Here is a 14,638-nt window from a genome sequence, read left to right as displayed (position 1 = left end):
GAGAGCATAGCAGAAAACCTTTACTTTTTGGATACGATGTGCAGAAAGGGGTAAGAAACATGTAAAGTGGAAAATGTGCTACAATGTCCTGCTAAAACGGCACCGAGAAACGAGGAACCTCATCTCGCAGCGGAGGGAGCGGTTCCGTCGGAGCTATCAACTAGCCAAAGTTTAAAGTGCTCATGGTGTGGCCTACTGGCCTAGTCTCCTAGGGTTGCTTCTTTTGGGCTTGTATTCCTAGACCTGGTTGCTTATTTCTCTCACAAAATATGGCAACACTGCCGTCGACGTGCATTCCAAATAAACCTGAAGTGCTTCCTGTTCCGGGTCGTGACATCGTCAGAGTGAGCAGAGCAAAACGGTCAAGATGTTGCCCCGTTTAGCTCGTTTGGGGCCCGGTCTGGCACGTCTCCGGCCCGGTGTAGCGTGCGGAGCTCGGTATGTGTCGCAGTCGCAGCCGTCCGGAGCCGCTGGCTCTGCCACCGTGTCCGATTTACAGCCGTCGCATGCCGGGGAAAGTCACGGACACAGCGAGGTCAGCCCGTACGTGAAGGTGAGTTCAGTTCACCCGCTCTGTTGACAGACTGTCAACTGACCAGACCTAACTCTATGGTCCAGGCAGCATCGCATTTCTAGGGTTGCCACTTGCCACTGCCAGCATGCTTAGTTGATCATAATGGGGGGGAAAGGTAAACATTGATAACACATAGCTAGTGATGGAAGAAGACATGGTTACTACATTGGCTAGTCAGCTGTGGTTCTCAAACATTTTCATTTCAAGAACACCCAAATAAACGTATGTGGTACATTAGGCTGCATTTCTAATTTAAACTGTTTATCATTTTTACTACAGGAGGTCCCCGAAACACACTTTGAGAACGACTGGGCTACATTGATTTAAACTGAGAATGCACCCTATAGACCCCTTAACAGACGACGTCACACTGATAAGAACCAGTATGCGTGCAACCAGTATGCTCTTAATGAAACCCATTCTGTCAGGTCTCGCTAGGACGCGCCTCATTAGCCAACACACAAGAGGGGGTTGGGGTGTGCTGAAACCAGCGCACCCCGAAACAACAGTTTGAGAATTGATTGCGTAAAACAGTCACCTGTGCGTCCAGTCTCAATGTTAGTAAACAAATAATTGGTCGATTAAATTAATGCCAGATTGGTGTGTGTAGGCCCTTAATTTAACTCTGAAAGTGTACAAAATACAAATGGGACCATTTGTACACTCACTTAAAGGTAGGGTAAGTGATTTACTTAGGTTACAATTCTATAAGCTCTGTATTCTGTACTCATTGTATAGGGTGTTTGTTCAGTAAAGGGACTCTCCATGTCTCTCCAGCTCTTTATTAAACAGAAAATGTATTTTCAATACTCTCTCCTGATTGGCTTACATTTTGTCACCTACCTGAAAATGTACGTATATTCTGTTTTTCTAAAAAGCTGTAGAGACCCCTGTGACCAAAAGCTCTGTAGCAATGATTACTATCAGAATATAGTTCTTTAATATTTTAACAAACAAAACAATAACAAAAGAATATCACTTACCCTACCTTTTAAATGGATAAATGAACACTGAGGATTTCACTGGGTGCAGTCAATGTGCACACATTTGTCTGACATTATGCTTTTAATCCTCAGAGCAATGCACCAGGTGCATTTCTTCTCATTGAACTATCTCCATTAGTTTATGTGCCAATCCAGTCTACCAATACCTGCACACAAAAAGGAAATTGACTTGAGGACTGGGAAAGGGCTTGGATATTCTCTGCTAGTCGTCCTCAGATGAGCAACCTTTGTGGGAATGCTTGAGTTTAAACACTTCCTATGTTTACTGTTATTAGTTATACTGTGACTTGCAAATTGCAATGTGGGTATTTCTATATATTTAAATGTTAATTTTTTTTTTTTAACGTTTTTTTATTCCGTCAGAATCCAGATTTCCATGGGTTCTCAACTGATCCTGTGGTTGATGAATGGAACATGAAGATAGGCTTCTTCTTTGGCATCTCCATGGCTCTTGTTATTGGTGGAACATTTATCCACTACCTACCAGACCATGGGTGAGTTTATTAGTTAAATAAATGTTCATGTACATGGCACCGTCCATGATTTTGTTTTAGTCTTATACTTCATAGTTCAGACTTTGTAATAGTATTTATAGCCTAACAATTGAAAAGTGAACCATTTGTACCTTTTACGCCTGTTCAAGGTGGGAATGTTACGGTATGGACATATAGTACCGCCTTAGAGCTGGCAGCGGAGGTAGTCACAGAGCCGTCTGTGTAAAAGGCACAGTCAACAGGGCAGGACGTCTCTCATTCCCCCTTTAGTTTCTCCTCCTCCTTATACTCACACAAAAAAACGGCTTCAACGCATCTATTTTCACAACCTGACCTGACTTTATATTCATCGGAAAAATACAACGCCTTTATTTCATGAGAAAATTGAGGACAGGAGATTCAGTCCTAACCTTACAGCGGCAACAGCTGACCCTAAATTAAATGAATAGCAATACACAACATTCACTTGTTTTTTTTTAAATAAATGCATAGGCTATCTTACGTGTTGGCTGTAAAGGCTATTGACAGCTGTCATGATCTCTAGTTGTACAGTGTATGTACGTGGGAGAGAGAGAAAAAGAGTGAGAGAAAGGGAGAATATATTTATTATGATAAAGAAAGTTTTGTAATTTTAGAATTATCTTTTTGACTACAGCTGAGTGGTTATACAACTTTCTTATTTGGAAAACAGCCTTTATGTTGCTCTGTGAAGGAAAATGGTGAAATACTGGTGCTTCTGGGACTGGTCTGTATTTTGTGAAATAAATGTGTAGTTGAGTATAATTGTTAATCAATACAGCAGCTGTCATCTTTCATAGCATAATACTAGATGCTGATACTGCGGTGATGAAAATCACATACAGGGGTCTTTGTTTGGTTCTGTGTAAAAAGAAAAAGAAAAACTGGCATTAATGATGGCTCTTATGTGGGATTTCTGTATTAAAGTGGGTATTGACCCATGTATGTCAAAGGTCAGAAGGCACCCAGTCTTAAACTGGAGACGACCCAAATATTACCTGCCTGCCTCTATTCCAAATACCAAGAAAATGTTGTCTTGTTGCACTAATGATTAATGTTGATAATCATATAGTATTAAGACAACCTACTGTGGGACTACTGTGTTACAGGCACAGTTGGTAAACATGGGTTTAATCCTCAAATAGGGATGCAGAGTTTATAATTTGCTCTTAACTCATTCAGTGGCAAGTAAATACATAAATAATTGCCAATAGTGCCAGCGATGTTGTTTTTCTTACCTTTTCAAGTAGTCACAGTCAGAATTTCAATCTCCAGTACGATCAATCCCCCGATCGTTGCTAAACACTTTTTTTAATCAAATTTTATCAAAACTTCAGTATTGTTGATGATTATTTTTGTTCATTTCTATTCAGTTGTTCACTTTGTATGACATTAGCTATAGGGTTGCCTTTTTTGCATTGGAAACTATTTTATAGAGTTTGGGAATGCTGTTATTGACAAAGCAAGGAGGGAGCCTGCAAGCCCTAACCCTAACCCTAAGGTATATTGTTTGTATTTTTGGTATTCACTTGTCCTCCAAGGATGATGACATGTACAGACTTTAAACGGTGAATATGAGACTGAAAATCGCAGGACAACCTTGCAGTGGAGGGACTATTGCAGATTGATCTTGACATTGTGGTAGAAGGATGAATTACAGTGTGATCATGTTTGTTTCTCTTGTCTTAACCCAGCATGCGGCAGTGGGCGAGAAGGGAAGCTGAGCTACTGATCAAGCAAAGAGAAGCGGAGGGTCTTGCTGTAATGGATGAGAACTACTATGACCCAAGCAAGATTGTGCTGCCTGGAGGTGGAGAGGAGTAGGATGTACAATAAGATCGACATTAACTGTAAATTGTATTTGATTATTATTGTGTAATAAATATGTACCTGTTGGACATGTGTGAGCTTTGTGAACAATAACATTTTATAACGGCGGGACTTGTAAAACAAACCAATTAATAAATCATACCAGCTCAGTGGTTAGAGGGTCCTCCTGACATTGGAAGGTCGGGTTTAATCTTTTTTGAGTCAATACCAAAGACTATAAAAATGGTACCCAATGCCTCCACCCAGCATCAAGGGTTCATATGGTGGTCCTTGTGACATAGTAGTGTCATGTCCACGGGTGTACTGTTGTACTACTGTTCTATTATTTACCCTTACCCACATAGTTATTAGGCATTACTGACGATTGTTTGTCAAAAATCTCATAGTGTAAAAAGTGTAAAAATAGTCACACCTCACAATATCATGAGAATTATCAATGTTGAGGTATTTAGTAAAGTGTTGTTGTATTTGAATTTGTCACCAAACCCTAACATAACACTATTCTAGTATCTTTAATTGTATTTTGCATCCTATGTTACTCATCATCCATCTTTTGTGTTTACTCCTAAAGGGAACTGAACCCCTCTTACATATCTTATTGAGGTTTTCGGGTATACAGAGGGCTCTTCAAAATGTACCACTTATGGAGATCTCAAAGTTCTGTTCTTGATTTCAGGGAATACATGATCCTTCCGTATTTGAAAACTGTTACAGCTTTTGCTTTAACTAAATTATGAGTTAAAGACAAATTATTTCTAAATGTACCCTTTAAGTGGATGGAGAAACTAAGCAAGAAATGCTCATTGAAAATTGAGAGGAAAGACTTAATAATGGAAAAATGAGCATCAAATGCATAGGAAAACACATATGGCCTGAATCTGCCTATAATCATGTACCAACATACCTGATGCAGTTGACCTTTTTCATAGATTGCCCCTGTTTTCCATTCTGCCGACCCCTCCCACAGCTGGAACGGGAGCCTGTAGCATCCAAACTTCTTTTTTTTTTTTCACTAACCGTCCCCTAATAGTCAGTTTGTACTTAACTTGCGTATTTCCAATTTCCAATAGTTTTACTTCTACTCCACTACATCTCAGAGGCAAATATTGTACTTTTACTCCACTACAATTATTTGAAAATTTTAGTTACTTTGTAGATTTTGATTATTATTACAAAACACACATTAACTACTTCAGACGTATATATATTTTGGCCATTTGAAAAAAGCCGATCTACAAGCTTGCGACGCATTGTGAGCTTGTAGATCGGCTATTTTCAAAAGATTTTTATACATTTAAAAACTTGAAATTTGACATTCTGCATAATGAGTGCTTTTACTTTTGGTACTTTAAGTACATTTTGATGCCAATACTTTTGTACTTTTACTCAAGTACATTTTGAATTCCGGACTTTTACTTGTAAGTAAAGTAAAGTGTGAGTATTTCTACATTGCGGTATTGATACTTTTACTTAAGTAAAAAAAATGTACTTTTTCCACCACTGCTAATAGTGTCCTGGCACTCACACATGCACTGTTTGTCACTCTAGAGCTGCCGTCCCTACAGATCTGCCTGGTTGCGTTTCCTATGCGAGATTCTCGCGAGACTCGGCTAGAACGCCCCCCCCTTCCTGTTGTTTACATTCCAGGGGCGCCTTTTCTATTCTCACTCATCCTAGCCTTTTGAAGTTGCACACTTTTATTAGCAGAAACACAGTTTCAACAATGGCCGAATATATGTCTGACGATGATTATGGTGACGAGCCGTACATGTTTGAGCCAGAATATACCGATGAAGAGCTGCGTCTAAAGGAGGAGGCACGGATAGACCAGGCAGCAAATGCTGCAGACGGTGGAGAAACACCGCGGAGAACTGAAAGTTTATTTTGGTGTAACTGTGGACAATGCGATCTAAAGCCACTAGAAATTGAATGTAAATGCTGCAAAGACTGGCCAGAGTGGACGTGGAGGCCAGTCAATGGAGGTGACGACGAACCAGAGGAAGAAGAAGAAGACACAGCTTTACCGTGTGGCTGTATCACAGAAAAAGAAGGTTTATCCTCTCTACTCAACAGAGCAGTGCTTGAAACTTTTCATCGCTCAACAATAAATTGGCAGAAACGACCAATGGCTGAAGGAGAGGATGGGCGCCTTTCCGTCATGTAAGTAGCCTACAACATCATACTGTTATAATTACTATTATTTACCTAATACAAATATATACGTAAGTGAGCAACGGATCTATGGTTTTGTTCACCATTACATGATTTGTGTTCATCAACGTTGGCATTCTGGAAAATACAAACTGCATCAACATTTTTGTTTTTACTTATAGTATTTTTATTCTAATTAAACAATAGAAAGTCCTCCAAATATTACATCTCAGCTACATCATCTACCAAGCTATAGTAGACAGTAAACACAGCAAAGACATTGTCCGTTTTACATTGTTGCATTCAATTTCTAAAACTATTGTGTTTCTTCTTCAACAGGCAGTGCAGACTAGCCTCCTACCGAGTTGTCCGTGAGTGGGCGCTGAGAGGAGGAACACCTGGGAAAAACAACAGAGTTGTTTTGCCATCCTGTCTGGTTTCCAAAATACGAAGTGTCTACCCTTCAGCATCTTGACTTTATCGTGGATTCTTTGAGGAAGCAGGAGATATCTCTCTTGGATTTTGACTGATGTAGACATTATGTTCTCTAAAAGACTGGTCTAATTTTTTATAATCTTTTTTTCACATTTTCATTCAGTTTTATACAAGTAAATGTCAGTACAAATAACTTGTGTTGTAATTGCATAAAAATGTATAAATTCCTTCACTTTAAAACATTTGAATGTATTATTTAAAAAAAAAATAACATGAATATTAGTCTTTTCCATATGACTATAAGAGTTGCCATATAAGCTCAAGCGGAAAATTGGAAATAGGGAGGTATCAACAATATAGTCTGATATTGGCAAAACACATTTTCAATACTACACCTTATAAAATATATGACAATTGAAGTGTAATGAGTTCTCCATGGATAAGAGTCTGGTGTATAGACTGAGGAATAAATTGACATAACACTATTTTTAGCAGCAGTATTCCCCAGTCTTTACCAGAAATATCAAGTTAGGGAGTTACATTAATTTGTCATTACTAAGTGTTTGATGACGTGCAAAAACATAAAATCAACCGAATCAGTGCATTTTCAACATTTAGTGTTGTATCATGATGTGTGGTACTGCCATTGTATATAGAAGCCCAAAAGGAACTCGCATGAAAACGTACTATAAACAAATGGATGCTTTTGGGTGAAAACAGTGTATTTCTAAATCTGTGGATTTATACTGTTATTGATATAAGACCGTAATAACATATAAATTAAGTTATTTTACCCAAGTGAAATCAGGGTTGATATTTCTTTTTACTCTGTCTTATGTCACAAGTGCTAGAGAGTGTGATACGGTCAGCCCAGAGCATCAGGTGACATGAGCTTCCCTCCATCCTGGATATATAGCCTTCCACTTTCATCCTGACGTCCCTATTTATTTGAGCATGTCATAGGTGAACATTTTCAAAGATTTTCACAAAATGTAATGGGACCCTGTTGTATGACAAGTATAAAATAGGGATTAAGTGGTTAACTCTTCTTTATTCTTGACTGCACTGCGGGAAGAAAACTTACACAAAAAGGTTCTTATTGATTGTCTATTGGCTTTTGGCTATATACTTTGGCTTAATATATTGTAGGCTTAAAACGTATGATATGAAATATGCATTTCAACATTTAATGTTGCTCATGTCTGCAATAACATTTTGTTTTAAACCCTAGCATCCCTTTTCTGGGGGGAACATTCAGCAGAAATAGATCACTCTATAGAGTGTCTATTTCGAGCAAAGATAATAGGTGTTGAGGGCAAAAGGGGGCAAATAGTATAGACCCCTGGGGGACTCTGGTCATTGATGTATAGCTAATAGGGTTTAAGTGGTTTTGTTCATTTATATGTGGATATTTAAATATGTCAGCCTTACAAGATTGTTTCCTGAGGAGGGTTAGATAGGATGCATGACTCCAATTTGGTCAAGGTTTCAGCTCTGGTAAATGACATGAAAGCAGCCTGTAACTGCAATTTGTTCTTGTTCGCTGTTGACTCAGCACTCCTGGTATCGGAAAGCACTTGGCTTTCCGATAACAAACTGTCATTACACCTTGGTAAAACAGAATCCATTATTTTTGGGTCCAAACATACCCGTAGTATGCAAATGATTTCAAGGTCGGTGTTGACAATATAGTAATCTCAAGCAAAGAGGTTACCTATTTGGGCTGTATTCTGGTCAACAAACTGACAGGTGAAAACATTTGCATCAAAAGAAAGTCAATCAAAGAACAAGATTATTGGGCTGGATTTCCTCTTTTGTCAACACAAGTGCTCTCAAGACTAGCTGGAGCCCCCAATGCCTTTTTGATTATGCTTGCACCTCTTGGTTCTTCAACATGTCAATCACTCAATGTCACTAAAAACTAAGCTTCAGACGTCCCAAAACAAACTGATATGACTACTTCTTGGCCTCAAGCCCATGACCCACCTAAATATCAATGGGATTGGTATTTAAGATAGTCAAAGGGACAGTGCCCTCAATACCCTCATACCTAACTAACTACTTCTCCAAAGTGAGTGACACCCACAGCCACAACACTATGAGCGACCATGATCTGATACTACCCAAATCTAGAACAAACATGGGAAAGTTCTCATTCTACTACTCTGCCACCAAAATGTGGAATGCCCTGACACCATCCATTAAAAGATGTGAATCGTTCTTTCAAAATTGGCTTGAAAATACATCAGGAGACCATAAGGGGAGGTAAATGTAAATTCCCATCAAAGGGAGGTGTCATTCACTGCCGCCGTTTCTACCTTTTCTCTTTTGTACATATAGTACTTTGTACTTTTTTGTAATTGTTGATGACGTGTTATTGAGTAAATATTTATTCTATGTTGATTAATTGAATACATAGGACCACAATGGAGAAAGTCCCCAGGACTTTTTTGTGTTATCCCTTTAGCCTTAATGTCTTACTGTACTGTACTGTTTATATGTCTGACTAATAAAGTATTCAATAAAAAACAGACTGCTTGACCCTGAAAGAGGTTAGTCAAATATTTATATATTCAGTATGGATGATGGCATCATGTATAAGATGACATCATCGATACCGAATATATAAGTAATTATAACTGTAATCATTTCAGATTTACTTCAAAATGAAATGTGTTTGAGCAGTGCGGTTGCATGCTCAACAAAAGGAAGACGTATTGCGACAAATACATTTCTCCCACACATAACGATATAACATGGCTCACAAGCTGGCCATCTTGGGCAAAGCGTTGTTGCGTCGGCGGGTGCTTGACTGCTCCGGTGAGGAAACACGCTTCGCCCGCTGCCTATCCACCCTGGACCTCATCGCCCTGGGTGTGGGCTCCACACTGGGAGCTGGTGTGTACGTGCTGGCTGGAGAGGTGGCACGTGAGAAGGCGGGGCCCGCCATTGTCCTCTGCTTCCTCATTGCCATTCTCTCCTCCATGTTGTCGGGGCTGTGCTACGCTGAGTTTGGTACCCGTGTGCCCAAGACAGGCTCGGCGTACCTCTACAGCTATGTGGCAGTTGGAGAGATCTGGGCGTTCATCACAGGCTGGAACCTCATCCTGTCGCATGTGATTGGCACAGCCAGCGTGGCTAGGGTATGGAGCTCCACCTTTGACAACCTGGTGGAGCAAAAGATCTCCGGCTTCTTCAGAGCCACCATGGAGATGAAGGTTCCTGGGAGCATCTTTGCGGAGTACCCTGACCCCTTTGCCCTCTTGCTGGTGCTGCTGCTCACTGGCCTGCTGGTGTTCGGTGTGAGCGAGTCGGTGCTGGTTACCAAAATCTTTACGGGCATCAACCTTGTGATTCTGGGATTCATTATCATCTCTGGCTTCATCAAGGGGAACATAGCCAATTGGAATCTCACAGAGGAGGACTTCATTAGCTTCTTGAACTCCACCAACCGCACAGTGGACATAACTGTTATTGAAGAAAACTTCGGCAAAGGCGGATTCGCTCCATTCGGCCTGAGCGCCATTCTGTCCGGCGCCGCAACCTGCTTCTACGCCTGCGTAGGTTTCGACAGCATCGCCATAGCAAGTGAAGAATCCAAGGACCCCAAGCGTTCCATCCCCATAGGCATCATAGCATCCCTACTCATCTGTTTCTTTGCCTACTTTGGTGTGTCGGCAGCACTCACCGTCATGATGCCTTACTACCAACTCGACACTCAGAGCCCCCTACCTGAGGCGTTCAGCCACGTGGGCTGGGCCCCGGCTAGATATGTTGTGGCCGTGGGCTCTCTCTGCGCCCTCTCCACCAGCCTGCTTGGCTCCATGTTCCCCATGCCCAGGGTGATCTATGCCATGGCAGAGGATGGGCTGCTGTTCCGAGTTCTGTCCAGGATGAATGCCCAAACTAAGACCCCTCTCCTGGCTACTGTGATCTCCGGCATTGTTGCTGCCTTGATGGCCTTCCTGTTTGAAGTGGCAGCTCTGGTGGACCTCATGTCCCTTGGGACTCTATTGGCCTACACCCTGGTGGCCATCTGTGTGCTCATCCTCAGGTACCAGCCAAGAAATCTGAATTCCTCCTGCCAGACAGAGTTAGAGGACAGGCCCCTCCATGAGAGCTTCATCCTCAAGCTACTGTTCTTCCCCAGCGGGAAGACATCGACACAGACCTCTGGCAACATTGTCTATGCCACCACAACCATTATCTCGGTGCTGATCACCATCCTGTGCGTGGTTCTGACCTGTAAACAACCAGAGCTGCTGGCCGCGGATCCTGCCGTGGTGACAGCGTGCGTGGTCCTGGCACTGCTTTGTGGCATCTGTGTCATCATCATCTGGAGACAACCTGAGAGCAATGAGGTTCTCATCTTTAAGGTTCCTCTGCTTCCCTGGCTGCCTCTGTTCAGTGTGTTTGTCAACATCTACCTCATGATGCAGCTAGACGTGGGCACGTGGTTCCTCTTCGCTGTCTGGATGGCCATCGGCTTTGCCATCTACTTCTTGTATGGTATCAGAAACAGCAGCGAGTCAGCCAGCTCACCTGTGTGCAAGTACGAGCCAACACTCCGGAGCAAGGGCCCCATCCACCAGGGAGCCTCTGATGACAGTGACATGTTGGAGGGTCTCCCTGTCTGTGTTTAGCCTTAACCCCATCTGGAGATTTATAAACTGCTTATAATGAACGCCTTGCCTGCCCAGAAGTGACTACGAATGAATACTGTGATACTCATAGACGTTGGAAGTAGAGGGACAGTACAGCCTATCCACAGTTTCAGTTTGTTTAACCAAAAATTATTTGACATTGGCTCGAAATGCGAACTACTCAGGCCATGTTTGTTTTAGACGTTTTTTTTAATTAGCAAATATATTCTAAATGAAAAAGAGTCGGTCAATAAAACATCAAATGATGCACTTGGACACATCATCACTGTTGTTACTTGGAGTCACTGGCTGTTTCGGGTCTTACAACGGACACCCTCCTCCAGGCGACCCGTGCCAACAGTGCCAATATGTGGCGACACCAGGAGACTCTAGGCACTGTGGAAATGTGGAAGAAGCACATGCTGATCGCTATTTTTTTTTCCTATCAATTACTCACCCCATGAAGCCTTGAATTCATGGAGATCTTTTTTGTTTGTCGCATTTCTGATCCAATATTCCAGTATTTGATGAATTGTAAATTCCTAAATAGGAGGACAAACTTAACAAGAGCACTGAGATTACCCTGAGAGAGTTGTTTTGGATGTGATTTTTTTTTTTCATATTCGTTTTGCTTTGGCCTCCTATTTACTTCAATTCAGTAAACAGAGCTTCTGATCTGTGTACTTTGTCCTGCACCGGCGTTGATTTGGATGTGCATACTACTCCCCTTTGAAGATGTCTGTGTCGACGGTGTGAGACTGAAGTAAAACCAGATAACTACCTAGAACGTGAGTATAGTTTCAAAGAATAGCAAGCTTGTAAATTTAAAAAGAATACTGATAAATGAATACCGATAAGAGTATATAGGATGTTTAACAGTTCTCATTTATTTGTGATGGCAATGGCATACAGGTTATGGACACGATGGTGATGATGGAAATGATGATTTAAGGCTATATGGGAATATACAAAGGAAACAAACAATCAATAACCAAAATACTCATAACCAAAATATTAACAAGGTAGGGAAACAGATCTGTAAACAAAAGTATTGGCATCAAAATATACTTACAGTAGGCTACTTAACGTTGGGGTCCGGGGCCAAATATATATATTAATTTGGAGGCCCTTGACATGAAAAAGATTGAGTTAACACAAACAACTGAATTAACACAACGATGTACAAAGGAAACTGGGCTTGGTCATCAGAATCAGAATCAAACTTTATCACATGGGTGAAATTCTTAATTGTGTAGGCCTCCATCAATGCAGTTAAGAGAGAGTAGATAGAGAATTGGAGCATAGAAGTAGAATAAAGTGCATAAAAAAGTGGCTAATGTGCATAATAATTTAAGAGTCATGATAAATGTATGTAAAATAGAATGGATGTTAATAGAATATCTTAATATACATCCATGGCGCCTCCTGGTGGACAGTTTTGTTTTTTTGTGCCATTTTAAAACTTGTCATTCTGCATAATGAGCACTTTTACTTTAGGTAATTTAAGTATATTTTGATGCCAATACTTGTATACTTTTACTCAAGTAAATTTTGAATACCAGACTTCTACTTGTAACAGAGTATTTCTACATTGCAGTATTGATACTTTTACTTAAAGGTAGGGTAAGTGATTTTCTTTAGTTAAAATAAGTGTTAAATAGCTCTATATTCTTCTAGTACTCATTGCTATAGAGTGTTTGTTCAGTAAAAGGAGTCTCCTTGTCTCTCCAGCTCTTTATAAAACAGAAAATGCATTTTCGTTTCAGTTTCAGTTTCATTTCCAATTTTATCCAATCAGTTTAGAGAACTAAGACCCCTTAACAGACGACGTTACACTGATAAGAACCAGTATGCGTGCAACCAGTATGCGCTAAATGAAACCCATTCTATCAGGTCTCGCCAGGACGTGCCACACTAGCCAACACACAAGAGGGGGTTGGGGTGTGCTGAAACTAGCGCATCCCGAAACAACAGGTTGGAAATTGATTGCGTGAAACAATCACCTGCGCATCCAGTCTCAATGTTAGTAATAAACAATTAATTGGTCTACAAGTGAAATTGGAAGTGATGACACTAAGAAATGAGCAGGCAAAATTGGAACTGGAACACTATACAAATGAAGCTTAAAAATGGGTAGCCTACTTTCTCCTGATTGGCTGAGATTTTGACACCTACCGGAAAATGTATTTTCTGTTTATTAAAGAGACGGGGAGACTCCTGTTACTGAACAAACACTCTATAGTCCAGGGGCCAACACTGATATTTTCACAAATTGGTACCACCTAAGGTGACCGTAAAGTTTTTGTATTTTTGTCTTCCTACATGTCTCTAGTTTATATTTTGGTATGATAACCCTTCCAATCTTGTAGCTTAATGGCAGTTATCACTACCTACCGGCTAATGTATCCGGTAGGAGACACAAAGTAGAATATTTGTGTCTCCTACCGGAAATACACATAGGCATCAAATTATTGTGAAAAAAAACAAAATATATACATGTATTCAAGGCTTCATGGCGTGTGCAATTGATAACTTCTCAGATTTTTGGTGTTTGCAAAAAGACTGCTTTCCATAAGCTTGTAAAAGTTGACCCTCCTTCGGTCTAGGGTGGTCATAGCTGAATGGGTAGAGAGTCCCCCTGGGAAACGTAAAGGAGGAGTTCACCCAAAAAATTATTTATTTTCTATCAATTGCACACCCCATGAAGCCTTGAATACATGTATATATTTTGGTTTTTGTCGCAATAATTTGATGCCCGGGTGTATTTCCGGTAGGAGACACAAAGATTCTACTTTGTGTCTCCTACCGGATACATTAGCCGATAACTGCCATTAAGCTACAATATTGGAAGGGTTATCATACCAAAATATAAACTAGAGATATGTAGGAAGACAAAAATACAAAAACTTTACGGTCACCTTAGGTGGTACCAAAATATTAGCCTGGGTGCCAGCCTGCTTCGCTACGTTCGGCGGATTTTTTTTTCTCTCTGCGCTTCTCTGTCTGGAATGCCTCCTATCTCCAGGAGGCGGGACACAGCAGCCAAGGTTCGAAACCTACCGTGGCTTCTGATTGGTCTGTGGTGCGGGGCGGGACAAAAAAAACGGTGTGATCGTTTTGATTCGTCATTCGTTTGAACAACATCCAATCAGCAACGACGTTGCCTAACGTAACATATGTAGTTCCAGTGTAGTTCTACAAGACGAGTCAATCGGGGGCATTCCAGACTGATAAGCGCAGAGAGAAAAAAAAATCCGCCGAACGTAGCGAAGCAGGCTGGCACCCAGGCTACCAAAATATGGCTTGGCCCCTGGACTACTATAGCAATGATTACTATCAGAATATAGTGCTTTAACCTTTTAAAAATCACACCCAGTGTGAAGTGGGCGGTGTGTGGTCATCACAACATGACTCACTTTAAAAAAAGGATAATTTACTTTTTTTAAAGTCCATACTGCTATTCATAGGGCTGCACATGTGTCATGTGTT

General features: G+C 40.8%; 2 protein-coding genes across 2 annotated transcripts; both read left to right on the top strand.

Annotated features, from left to right (window-relative positions):
• The first annotated feature begins 316 nt into the window (after positions 1-316).
• On the top strand, positions 317-3,988 carry ndufb11 (NADH:ubiquinone oxidoreductase subunit B11). Its single transcript, XM_084068545.1, has 3 exons — positions 317-553; positions 1,942-2,072; positions 3,785-3,988. Exons 1-3 carry the CDS (start codon positions 368-370, stop codon positions 3,912-3,914), a joined length of 447 nt encoding a protein of 148 aa, XP_083924671.1. The 5' UTR covers positions 317-367; the 3' UTR covers positions 3,915-3,988.
• Positions 3,989-9,262: 5,274 nt separating this feature from the next.
• On the top strand, positions 9,263-11,149 carry LOC311054157 (cationic amino acid transporter 3-like; the record flags this gene model as incomplete). The annotated part of the gene is made up of 1 exon (XM_084070036.1): positions 9,263-11,149. The coding sequence occupies one exon, from the start codon at positions 9,263-9,265 to the stop codon at positions 11,147-11,149; it is 1,887 nt and encodes a 628-aa protein (XP_083926162.1).
• Positions 11,150-14,638: the final 3,489 nt, after the last annotated feature.

This window comes from Gymnoscopelus microlampas, assembly GCF_963454915.1.
Source record: "Gymnoscopelus microlampas genome assembly, chromosome: 10".
NCBI lineage: Eukaryota > Metazoa > Chordata > Actinopteri > Myctophiformes > Myctophidae > Gymnoscopelus > Gymnoscopelus microlampas.
This window is presented reverse-complemented; position numbering and strand designations above follow the sequence as displayed.

Excerpts from the sequence above, each read along its gene's own strand:
- ndufb11 (XM_084068545.1), top strand. The coding sequence starts at position 368 with ATGTTGCCCCGTTTAGCTCGTTTGGGGCCCGGTCTGGCACGTCTCCGG. Across the intron at positions 554-1,941 it reads AGGTCAGCCCGTACGTGAAG|AATCCAGATTTCCATGGGTT; the intron begins GTGAGTTCAGTT and ends TTATTCCGTCAG. Across the intron at positions 2,073-3,784 it reads CACTACCTACCAGACCATGG|CATGCGGCAGTGGGCGAGAA; the intron begins GTGAGTTTATTA and ends GTCTTAACCCAG.